This window comes from Nematolebias whitei, chromosome 2 (assembly GCF_014905685.2).
Source record: "Nematolebias whitei isolate Nwh7 chromosome 2, NemWhi1, whole genome shotgun sequence".
Taxonomy (NCBI): Eukaryota; Metazoa; Chordata; class Actinopteri; order Cyprinodontiformes; family Rivulidae; genus Nematolebias; species Nematolebias whitei.
This window is the reverse complement of record NC_056499.1, coordinates 1,359,778-1,372,705: the sequence shown is the minus strand read 5'-3', so window position 1 is coordinate 1,372,705 and position 12,928 is coordinate 1,359,778. Positions and strand designations below refer to the sequence as shown.

The window sequence follows — 12,928 nt, the reverse complement described above, 5'->3', positions numbered from 1 at the left end:
CCTACAAAGCTCTCAACAACCTAGCTCCATCTTATATTACAGATCTTGTTGTTCCATATTTTACTAACAGAGCACTTCACTCTCAGACTGCAGGTTTACTTGTGGTTCCTAGAGTTTCCAGCAGCAGAATGGGAGGAAGATCTTCCAGTTCTCAGGCTCCTCTCTTGTGGAACCAACTTCAGTTTCTGTCCATGAGGCTGACACATTGTCCAGTTTGAAGACTTTCCTTTTTCATAAATCCTATAGTTAGGGTCGGCTTGTTATGCTGCTATAGACTTAGACTGCTAGAGGACAAATTTACCTCATTTCCTTAAATGAATTGTTAAAATTAAATAGTTTTAATTTGATACTATTTCTATCTTAACATATGATTCTTGACCTGCCATTGTGTATCTGTTCCTACCAAACCCAGCCGGTCGAAGCAGATGGTCCTCTTGTCCTGATCCTGGTTCTGCTAAAGGTTTCTTCCTCATGAGGGAGTTTTTCTTTCCACTGTCGCCTTCATGCTTGTTCAAGATGAGAGTTCAGTGATGGAGTTAAACTCAAAGCTGCTCCTCAGATAAATAATGTTCAATTATTATTTTATATTTGAATGTTTCTGTTCAGTCCCTGAGACGACTTCTGTTGAGACTTGACGGTTTAAAAATAAACTGAATTGAATTTAAAGCCTCTTTTTTAATTAAAACTTTATATTGACAAAAAATATATATTTTTCTCCACAATAGTATAACTTAATACCAAAATTATTGATCAAATGGATGTTTTAAATGAGTTTTTGTTCAATATTCTTTAAAATTTTGCACGTTTTAAAGTCCGTCTCACTCTGGGGTGCAGGGTAAGCCCAGGCCAAAAGTGATTTGGAGCAAAGATGGAAAACCTCTGGACTCCTCATTTGTGAGCGTCAGGAACAGTGAAGTAGACTCGATTCTCTTCATCCGAAAGACGGACAGAAAACATTCAGGACAGTACGATCTGCAGGTGCAGATCGAGAACGTGGAAGATACGGCTAAAGTTTTGCTTCAGGTCGTAGGTGAGTACTTTACACGCCGCTCCAAACAGGAGGGAAAGCTCTCTGAGTGAACTGTTAATGTGACCTTCTATCTGTAGATCTCCCAGGACCACCGGAGGCCCTGAAGTTTGTGGATAGTTGGGGTTTTAATGTGGCACTTGATTGGAAACCGCCAAAGGACGATGGCAACTGTGAGATAAATGGTTACACTGTTCAGAAAGCTGACAAGAAGACCATGGTGAGACTTTAGCTCGACAACTAATCCTGCAAGTAAAGTTTATTGTGTTGACTGAAATAGAAAATAATACAAAAACTACAGTATATTTGCAGCAAATGTATAAAGGAATCCATAGATTATTTTCATATCTCAACCGGACCACAATTCATTCTTGTATTTATTTATTTATTTTATTTTGTAAGTAATTCCGTTTTTATGTATTGCGTAGGGCCTGTGGGTCATATGTTGTTTTTTTATAGGGGCATTTTAACAAAATTATGTTTTAAAAGTCAATATGAAGAAATAAAGATGAAATCAGACTCTAAACATAAAACTAAAGAAAACACATGTAGTTGATTTACTTTAGTTAGGACAGTAAAAGTTGAGCCCAGCATGAAGTTCTAAGAGCAATTAAATGGAAGCAATAAATGATAAATGTACTGGACTTATACAGCACACACATTTATACAGTACTCTACTAGACACACATTTACACAACACTCTACTACAAACACATTTATACAACACTCTACCACACACACATTTATACAACACTCTACCACACACACATTCATACAGCACTCTACTACACACACATTTAAACAGCACTCTACTACGCACATTTATACAGTACTCTACTACACACATATTTATACAGTACTCTACTACACACACATTTATACAACACTCTACTACACACACATACAACGCTCTAACACACATTCATAGAGCACTCTATTACACACACATTCATACAGCACTCTACTACACACATTCATACAGCACTGTACAACACACATTCATACATCACTCCACTACACACATTCATAAAGCACTTTACCACACATATTCAAACAGCACTCTACTACACACACATTCATACAGCGCTCTAATACACACATTCATATAGCACTCTACTAGACACACACATTCATACAAAACTCTACTACACACACTGAAACAGCACTCTACTACACACACATTCATACAGCACTCTACTACACACATTCATATAGCACTCTACTAGACACACACATTCATACAAAATTCTACTACACACATTGAAACAGCACTCTACTAGACACACATTCATTCAGCGCTCTAATACACACACATTCATACAGTGCTCTACGAGATCATATGATGAGTTTATGAATATTTTAGGAGCTCTGTATGAATAGAATTGTGTGCAAAATAATTGTACAAAGAGAAATGTTGTTGACCAACCATGGATGACGAACGGGTTGAGAAATGCTTGTAAAAAAAAATAATTATTTGTATACATGTTTCTTGAAATTGAAAACACAAGAGGCTGAAGAGAAATATAAGAAGTGTAAAAATAAATTAGTAGCGATTATAAGGAAACACAAGAAGGAATATTATAGTGATTTATTAAATAAAAGTAATAGTGATATGAAAGCTACATGGCGAGTAATAAATAGTGTTCTGAAAAGTCATAAAGCAAAAACAGGTATTTCACAATATTTTTTGAAGGATGACGATGAAATCCATGATGAAAATGAAATTGTAAATGGATTTAATCATCATTTTGTGAACGTTGGATCAAGCCTTGCAGCTAAAATACCAAAAGTAGACAATAATGTGAACCATTCAGTTATAAGTTGTGACAACAGTATTTTTCTTAATGGAACTGACAAAGAAGAAATAATGAATGTTGTAAAAAATCTTACAGATAAGAGATCAAAAGACTGGGTGGACATGGATATGATGTTTGTAAAGGACATAATGAGTTATGTTATCGAGCCGTTTACATATATTTGTAATTTATCATTTTCAAAAGGAATATTTCCAGACAATATGAAAGTAGCTAAGGTAGTTCCTCTCTTTAAAAATGGTGATAAATGTGTGTTCAATAATTATAGACCAATATCCTTATTACCACAGTTCTCAAAAATTCTAGAAAAACTGTTTGTGACCAGATTAGATAAATTTATTACTAAACAAAACATTCTAAGTAGCAGTCAGTCTGGGTTTAGAGCAAAAAACTCTACATCATTGGCTCTCATGGAAATAATAGAACAAATAACTACTGCTGTCGATCAAAAACAGTATTGTGTTAGTATTTTTGTTGATTTAAAAAAAGCATTCGATACTATTGACCACACTATTCTCCTTGGAAAATTAAATAAATATGGTATAAGAGGACCAGCATTACACTGGGTATCTAGCTATTTAAAAGATAGGAAACAGTTTGTACAAATAAATGGTGTAAGATCTGACCTGTGCAGTATCACGTGTGGAGTTCCTCAAGGCTCTGTACTTGGACCAAAGTTATTTATTTTATATGTGAATGACTTAGTGAATGTATCAGGACTCCTCAAATGTGTCCTTTTTGCAGATGACACCACATTTTTCTGTTTGGGTAAAGATGTAAAACAGATGTTGGAATTGATGAAGACAGAATTTGATAAAATACAAACTTGGTTTAAACTTAATAAATTATCATTAAATTTAGATAAAACTAAATACATGATATTTAGTAACAAAAAGAGAACTGTTGATGATCCATTTAAAATTGAGGGTGTTGAGATTTGTAGAGTTAATGAGATGAAATTTTTGGGTGTAATCATTGATGAACAGCTAACATGGAAAAATCACATCAATTCTGTAAGAACAAAAATATCTATATCTATTGCAGTACTATACAAAGTCAGGGAATTATTAAATGATAAAGCTCTGTACATGTTGTATAACACAATCATTGTTCCACATTTAATCTATTGCATTGATGTTTGGGGGAAAGTGTGTAAAACATTTACAAAACCTATTTTTATTTTACAGAAAAGAGCTGTAAGAATTATCACCAGAAAGCATTACAGTCACCCATCAAGCACATTATTTTATCAACTGAACTTATTAAAGTTCCATGATTTGGTAGATTATAGTATTTTATCAGTTATGTATAGGGCTCAAAATAACACATTACCATTAAATATCCAAAGAAATTTAGTTAAAAGACAAAGTTGTTATAATCTTAAGGGGATAGAGATATTTGTCAAACCAACATTCAGAACTAGTCTGAAGGGAAGGTCTACCTCAATCCAAGGAGTTGGATTGTGGAATGTTCTAGAGAGTGATGTGAAAAATGCCAAGTCAATGTGCACATTTAAGAAAAAGATCAAAGCTGGATTGTTAAAAAAGTATATATGAAGTAGCTTAGTGTGTTTTTTGTATTAGAATTAGAAAAATTAGAAAGAGTTATTCATTTTGTTCTGTTACTTGAAAATTATTATGATTGAACTAATTGTTTGAAAAAAGGAGCAGATATAATAAGATTTTTTATTCTTTCTGCTGCCTTTCATTTTAAATCTTTTGTATCTTTCTATATTGTTATTGTTTTGTACTTTTTTAAAATGAATAAACTTTATACCATACCATACCATACCCTACTAGACACACACATTCATACAGCACTCTACTACACACACGGCTGCTCTAACCACTCAGCCACAGCTGCATAAAGAACAAGAACAATAACAAGAGAGTGCAAAACCAAACTATCACTCCTAAGAAATGTTTAAATGAAGAAAAAAAAACAGGAGCCAGCAAGCATTCAAATATCTGTTTGTCACTTTAACTTCATTTTGCTTGATAAAAAAAATGTTGACTGTTACAAATATAGCTCCTATTTTCACAATGTTATGTCAATTTCTGCATGTTGTGATCACATTTCACCTTGATTAAATGACTTTCAGTGTAAGTTTTGGTTTATGCTGATTGAATGTGAGGATATATAAATGCTATTTTAGTCCTACTTATGATAGATACTCATAAACTACCTGAAGCTGAACGTGCAGTCTACTGTCTCTTGGCAGTGAAGCAATGTGGAGCAGTTTGTGAGGACTCCATCACCCTCCACCTGGACCTGCCAAGAGCACTGCTGCACAAGAATGTCCTAATCTTGTCCCTGCAGCCTTGACCTAGACTGGGTCGTCTGTGCGGTGATGCAGAGCTGGCTCAGCCAGCATGGCAGAGGGCTAGAGTTTCACCTGAGTCATTACTAGATCAGATTAATTTTACTTGTAACAAGAAATGAACTTTGAGGTACTGATGATCACGTTACCAAGAACAAGCTGCCTGTTACATGTCACAGATAAAAGCACTGAGGGTAAAGGTTTTTTTTAAATCTGCTCAGATCTTCTTTCATTCATGTTCGAAAGAAACAGAGCTTTTCTGTCGTTTTAGCTGCATTATGATATGTTTTAATTAGTGCAAACAAACAGTGAAATTCATTAATTTGGTCCTTCCTGCTCCTCCCTTGGCTGCCACCTTATCGTGGTGGAGGGGTTTGAGTGTCCCAAAAATCCTAGGAGCTATGCTGTCAGGGGCTTCATGCCCCTAATAGGGTCACCCAAGACAAACAGGTCATATTTGAGGGATCAGACAAAGTGCAACCCAAAGACCCCTTATGATGAGAAAAATAAATGGAAACAATGTTCCCTCGCCCGGACGCCGGTCACCGGGGCCCCACTCTGGAGCCGGACCTGGAGGTGGGGCACGATTGTGAGCACCTGGTGGCCGGGCTTTTACCCATGGAGCCCGGCCGGGCACAGCCCTAAGAGGAGACGTGTGTCCCCAATCCCATGGGCTCACCACCTGTGGGAGGGGCCAAAGGGGTCAGGTGAAAAGTGGGATGGGTAGTGGCCAAGGACAGGGACCTTGGCAGTCTGATCCTCAGCTACAGAAGCTGGCTATTGGGATGTGGAATGTCACCTCTCTGGTGGGGAAGGAGCCTGAGCTGGTGTGTGAGGTTGAGAGGTTCCAGCTTGAAATAGTCAGACTCACCTCAATGCATAGTTCTAGCTCTGGAACCAGTTTCCTTGAGAGTGGTTGGACACTCTTCCACTCTGGAGTTGCCCCTGGTGAAAGGCGCCAAGCAGGATTGGGCATAATTGTTGCCTCCCATCATGATGCCTGTATGTTGGGGTTCACCCCAGTGAATGAGAGAGTAACCTCCCTCCGCCTATGTGTGGGGAGCCGGGTTCTCACTGTTGTTTGTGCTTATGTGCCAAACAGCAGTTCAGATTACCCATCCTTTTAGGAGTCCTTGGAGGGGGTACTGGAGATTATGTCTCCTGGGGACTCCCTTGTTCTGCTGGGTGACTTCAACGCTCACGTGGGCAATGACAGTGAGACCTGGAGGGGTGTGGTTGGGAGGAACGGCTACCCTGATCTGAACCCAAGTGGTGTTCTGTTAATGGACTTCGGTGTTCAACACGGATTGTCCATAACGAACACCATGTTCAAGCATAAGGGTGTTCATATGTGCTCTTGGCACTAGGACACCCTAGGCCGCAGTTCGGTGATCGACATTGTTGTTGTCTCATCTGATCTGTGGCCACATGTCTTGGACACTCGGGTGAAGAGAGGGACAGAGCTGTCCACTGATCACTACCTGGTGGTGAGTTTAACTTAAGTCCCACCTCTGGAAGAGTTTTAAACACATTCTGAAGGAGGTGGGGGACATGGTCCGAGTGGGCCATGTTCCATACCTCTTGTCGAAGTGACTTATCGGAGCCGTGGCCGCAAGGTTGTCGGTGCCTGTCATGGCAGTAACCATCGAACCCGGTGGTGGACACCAGCGGTGAGAGATGCTGTCAGGCTGAAGAAGGAGTCTTATCGGGCCTTTATGGCCTGTCGGACCCCAGAAGAAGCTGATGGGTACCGGCTGTCCAAGCAGCATGCAGCTTGGGTGGTCGCTGAGGCAAAACTCGGGCATGGGAGGAGTTTGGAGAGCTTTGAGACAATTCTGATCCACCATCTGGCGTCTTGAGGGGGGGGGGGGGGGCAGTACACCAACAACACTGTTTATAGTGGAGATGGTGTGCTGCTGACCTTAATTCGGGATGTCGCTCTTAAGCCTCTCTGGTAAGATCTATTCAGGGGTTCTGAGTGGCAGGTCCGTCGGATAGTCGAACCTCAAATTCAGGAGGAGCAGTGCGGTTTTTGTCCTGGTCGTGGAACACTGGACCAGCTCTACACCCTCAGCAGAGTCCGAGATGGTGCGTGGGAGTTTGCCCAACCAGTCTACATGTGCTTTGTGGACTTGGAGAAGGTGTTCGACTGCATCCCTTGGGGAACCCTGTGGGGGGTACTCCAGGAGTATGGAGTATCAGGCCCTTTGATACGGACTGTTAGGTCTATATATGACCGGTGTCAGAGCTGGGTCTGCATTGGTAAGTTGGGCTTGTTCCCGGTGAGAGTTGGACTCCACCAAGGTTGCCCTTTGTCACTGATTCTGTTCATAACAATATGATGAGGGGATCCGTTTTGGTGGCCTAAGGATCGCTTCTCTGTTTTTGCAGATGATGTGGTCTTATTGGCTTCATCAGGTTGTGATCTACAGCTTTCGCTGGAGCGGTTTGCAACTGAGTGTGACGCGGCCGAGATGAGGATCAGTTCCTCCAAATCCTAGGCCATGGTCTTGAGCCAGAAAAAGGTAGAGTGCCCGCTCTGGGTCGGGGAGGAGGTCCTTCCCCAAGTAAAGAAGTTTAACTATCTTGGGGTCTTGTTCACGAATGAGGGAAAAATGGAGCAGGAGATTGATAGGTGGATAAGTGCGGCATCGACAGTGAAGCGGGCGCTGTACCGGTCTGTTGTGGTGAAGAGAGAGCTGAGTCAAAAGGTGAAGCTCTCAATTTACCGGTTGATCTATGCTCCTACCCTCATCTATGGTGAAATGGCAAACTTTGAGGTCTGGCCCCACCCCTTCAGCATGCTCTGAAACAAACCGTTTTGATAACTTTGCATCCCCTATGCCTTTTGACCAAAATGGCCAGGTTTGAAACCGATTGAGTAAAATCCCTAGGAGGAGTTCGTTCAAATGCGGAAGTTGTAAACCGCCAAAAAGGTGTGAAAATTGGGCCGGCATTCCAAAATGGCCACCTTCTTGTTTATCATACAATGTTGGTGCCAGAGGGTTTTCTGTGCATCTTGGGTATTTGGACAAGTGTACCAAATTTCATGTTTCTATGACAAACTAAGGTTAATGCGGAGGGTATTTAGAAAATTTCTAGGAGGTGCTCTTGAGCTGTTTCTGTTGCAATTTTTGCCACGCCCTTAAAATATGTAATTTTTCACCAGTCCTGATGCGTCTGCCAAATTTGGTGACTTTTGGGACAAGTTAAGGCCTCCAAAATGCCAATTCATTTGACAGAAAAAAATGCAGCTCGGGCCTGAACAGAGCGATTACAATAGGCCTTCACAGCTCTTCGCTGCTTGGGCAAACAGGTTCAGCAGAGTAAGTAAAGACAGCAGTAGAGTGGAAATGTGTGGTCAGTTTATCCTAGAGCAGTCTAAGCTTATAGCAGCATAACTAAGGGACAGCTCAGGAAACCCAAGCCGACCCTAACTATAGTATTTATCAAAAAGGAAAGTCTTAAGCCCAGTCTTAAAACTGGATAATGTGTCAGCCTCATGGACAGAAACTGGAAGTTGGTTCCACAAGAGAGGAGCCTGATAACTGAAAGATCTGCCTCCCATTCTGTTTTTGTAAATTCTAGGAACCACAAGTAAACCTGCAGCCTGAAAGTGAAGTGCTCTGTTAGGAAAATATGGAACAATAAGATCTGTAATATAAGATGGAGCCAGGTTGTTGACAGCTGTGTAGGTTAGAAGTAAGATTTTGAATTATATTCTAGACTTGACAGGGAGCCAATGGAGAGAAGCTAAAACTGGAGAGATATGATCTCGCCCACTAACTCCAGTTAAGACTCTGGCAGCAGCATTTTGGATCAACTGAAGACGTTTTAAAGAAGTATTTGGACACCCAGATAATAAACCATTGCAATAGTCCAGTCTAGACGTGACAAATGCATGGACCAGTTTTTCTGCATCATCTTTAGATCACATGTTTCTAATGTTAGTGATATTACGCAGGTGGAAGAAGGAGGTTCTAGTAACGTTTTTAATGTGGGGGATAAAAGACATGTCCTGATCAAAAATAACACCAAGATTTTTAACATTAGAGCTGGAGGACAGATTAATGCATCTAAGGAGGGAGAAAGACTGAAAAATTAATTCCTAAGGTGCTCAGGTCCAAAAACCAAAACCTCAGTCTTGTCTGTGTTCAACAGGAGAAAATTAAGGGTCATCCAGGTTTTTATGTCTTTAAGACATGCTTGTAGTCTAAGTAGCTGATTGGATTCATTGGGTTTCATGAACAAATATAACTGTGTATCATCAGCATAACAATGAACATTTATCCCATGCTGTTTAATAACTTTACCTAATGGAAGCATATATAAAGTAAAGAGTATTGGCCCAAGCACTGAGCCCTGAGGAACTCCATGACTAACTTTGGTGTATGAAGAAGATTTATTATTTGCATTTACAAACTGGAATCTATCAGATAGATATGATTTAAACCGTTTTAGAGCTGTTTCGGTAATCCCAATAGATCAGGATTTGAACCAGGGTAACCTGCTTGATGAGAGGCAGCAGTTCTACCAGTTGCGCCACCGGGCTGCACCTTAATTCAATCAATTCAGTAGCGCCAAGTCGCAACAGAAGTCGTCTCAGGGCAGTGAACAGAAACATTCATATATAAAAATAATAACTTAACATTATTTATCTGAGGAGCAGACTGCTTTGAGTTTAACTCCATCACAGACTCTTATCTTGAGCAAGCATGAAGGTGACAGTGGAAAGGAAAAACACCTTCATGAGGAAGAAATCTTTAGCAGAACCAGGCTCAGGACAAGTGGCCATCTGCTTCGACCGGCTGGGTTTGGTAGGAACAGATACACGAGCGGCTGTGGCTGAATGGTTAGAGCAGTCGTCCTCCAATGCGAGAGTTGGGAGTTCGAATCCACCAGCAGTCACATGCCGAAGTGTCCCTGGGCAAGACACTGAACCCCTCATAGCCTCTGATGTGTGTCCCATCAGTGTATGAATGTGACCTAAAAGCACAGATTAGTCTCTTTAGAATGAGTTGTTCAATTAGCTTTGTATAGATCTAGTAGAGCACTGTATGAATGGGTAAATGAGGACACGGATTGTAGTGTAAAGCACTTTGAGTATCTTGAAATAAGATAGAAAGGCGCTATATAAGTACAGTCCATTTACCATTTACAATGGCAGGTCAAGAATCAGGTTAAGAAAGAAATAGTATCAAATGAAAACTATTCAATTTTAACAATTCATTTAAGGAAATGAGGTCAATTTGTCCTCTAGTAGTCTAAGTCTAAAGAGCATAACAAGCCCACCCTAACTATAGGATTTATCTAAAAGGAAAGTCTTAAGCCCAGTCTTAAAACTGGACAATGTGTCAGCCTCACGGACATAAATTGGAATTTAGTTCTACAAGAGAAGAGCCTGAGAACTGAAAGATCTTCCTCCCATTCTGCTTTTGGAAACTCTAGGAACCGCGAGTAAACCTGCAGTTTGAGAGAGAAGTGCTCTTTTGGGAAAATATGGAGCAATAAGATCTGTAATATAAGAAGGAGCTAGGTTGTTGAGAGCTTTGTAGGTTAGAAGTAAGATTTTGAATTCTATTCTGGATTTGACAGGGAGCCAATGGAGAGAAGCTAAAACTGGAGAGAGATGATCTCTCCCAGTAACTCCAGTTAAGACTCTGGCAGCAGCATTTTGGATCAACTGAAGACGTTTTAAAGAAGTATTTGGACACCCAGATAATAAACCATTGCTATAGTCCAGTCTAGACGTGATAGGTCGGGTTAGGTTTGGTTTATTTATCATTTGCAAAATCAACACAACAACAATGCAATGAAATGCTCAAGGCGAGAAGAACCGTCTCGACTCACCAAAAAACAGCAACAACAAATACTAAAGCATGCAACAAAAATACAGTAACAAGGCACCAAAAGTGAAAAACAAATAAAATCTATAGCAGCATGGTCCCACTGGCAGAGTGGTTATTTTATGGGCCTTTTCCATTAGCGCCTGTTCGGCACAGTTCCAAGGCTTTTCCACTAGCAATTATTCATGGAACCAGCCTCTTTTTCAGTATCCACTTTGTTCTGGTTCCAAGCATACCATGCTGGCCGTAAAACGTGACGTCAAAACACTGTCGGTCACTGATTGGTATGAATCATTTAGGAATAAAAAGTTTCTTAAACTCAACACACAACAACCAAGAATCAACTTTAAATTTGATATTAAGGCAATTTATTCCAAGTGGCCTGTCCAAATTACACCGCCCCACCCCCATTTCCTTAGCTGTATCTATTAAAATACTTAAACACAATGGTTTGACAAACAGGAATTAGTATTTTAGCACAAATGAGGTGATTTCCAAAGAGTTAATAGGTGAAAACTTGATGATGCACCTTTTAAGTCCTGTCAAGAAAAAAATGCATCAAAAGATATCCTGAGGCATGCTCAATAATCCAGGTAGAAATATCTAAAAACAAAGTTAAATCTGGTCCTCTGGACATTCAAAAAAGGCCATCTTTGTGAAAAGAAACCATCCATCATTAAACAGGGGTGGAGCCTCCGGGTTCAACTGTCCCCCTCTTACAATGCTGTGATTGCTAGTATCACTCAGCCCTCTGTGAACAGTAAACAGCCATCAGGTGCTAATGATCCATTGTTAGGCTGATGGTCCTTCTTGAGCATGTGATCAGCTGGTTCTGGTTGTCAGCAGCAAACTGGTTGATCCACTCTGAGAAGGTGCTATTTAAGAGACTGAGCTGAATACAGCACCTCAGACTGAGGAAGTCTTTCGGATGAGAGACGAAACGTTTCTACATTTTTTTTGTTTTGTTTTGTTTTGTTTTTTTGAATGTCCAGAGGACCAGACTTAACATTTTTAGGCATCAAAAGATAATAATAATTGAAAAAAAAAGAAAAATTTAAAGGATGGATTGTTCTTTCCAGGTCAAGGGTGAGGTTCTGTCTCAAGTGCAGGAGTTCAAGTATCTCAGGGTTTTGTTCAGGAGTGAGGGAAGAATGGAGCGTGAGATTAACAGACAGATCGGTGCAGCGTCTGCAGTATTGTGGACTCTGTACTGGTCCGTTGTGGTGAAGAGAGAGCTGAGCTGTAAGACAAAGCTCTCTGTTTACCGGTTGGTCTACGTTCCTCACCTCACCTCTGGTCATGAACTCTTGTAGAGACTGAAAGAATGAGATCGTGGATACAGGAGGTAGAAATGAGTTTCCTCTGCAGGGTAGCTGGACTCTCCCTTAGAGACAGGGGGAGAAGTTCAATTATCAGGAGAGACTCAGAGTAGAACCGCTGCTCCTCCACATCCAGAGGAGACAGTTGAGGTGCTTCAGGCATCTGGTAAGGATGCTCCCAGGACAACTCCCTAGGGAGGTGATTCAGGCACTGGGATGAGACCGCAGGGAAGACCGAGGACATGCTGGAGAGACTATGTCTCTCAGTTGACCTGGGAACGCTTTGGACTCCTCCCAGAACAGCTGAAAGAGGCTGTGGAAAGAGATGTCTGGGCCTCCCTGCTCTAGATGCTGTCCCCGCAACCCGATTTCAGAATAAGCGGAAGATGATGGATGGATGAAGATAATTTTTAAGGTTGTATCTCGCTTAGGTGTGACTGTTGCTGTGTTATCTCAAAACATTTGAAATCGGCTTCCCATACTCTTCTCTTAAGACATAAAGTTATTGTCGTTATCATCAAGTGACTTAGAGGGCCTGCTAACAAGACCTGCTAACGCTGCTTACAAGACCATGCAGCTAACCGAATCACACTGCTAACAGT

General features: G+C 40.7%; 1 protein-coding gene across 1 annotated transcript in view; it reads left to right on the top strand.

The window, feature by feature from the left end:
• The window catches only part of mybpc3 (myosin binding protein C3), a 112,744-nt gene that overhangs the window by 86,175 nt on the left and 13,641 nt on the right, over positions 1-12,928 (top strand). The window contains exons 23-24 of the mRNA XM_037692643.1: positions 835-1,030; positions 1,108-1,247. Coding sequence (XP_037548571.1) covers positions 835-1,030; positions 1,108-1,247 — 336 coding nt within the window. The remainder of the gene's footprint in view (positions 1-834; positions 1,031-1,107; positions 1,248-12,928) is intronic.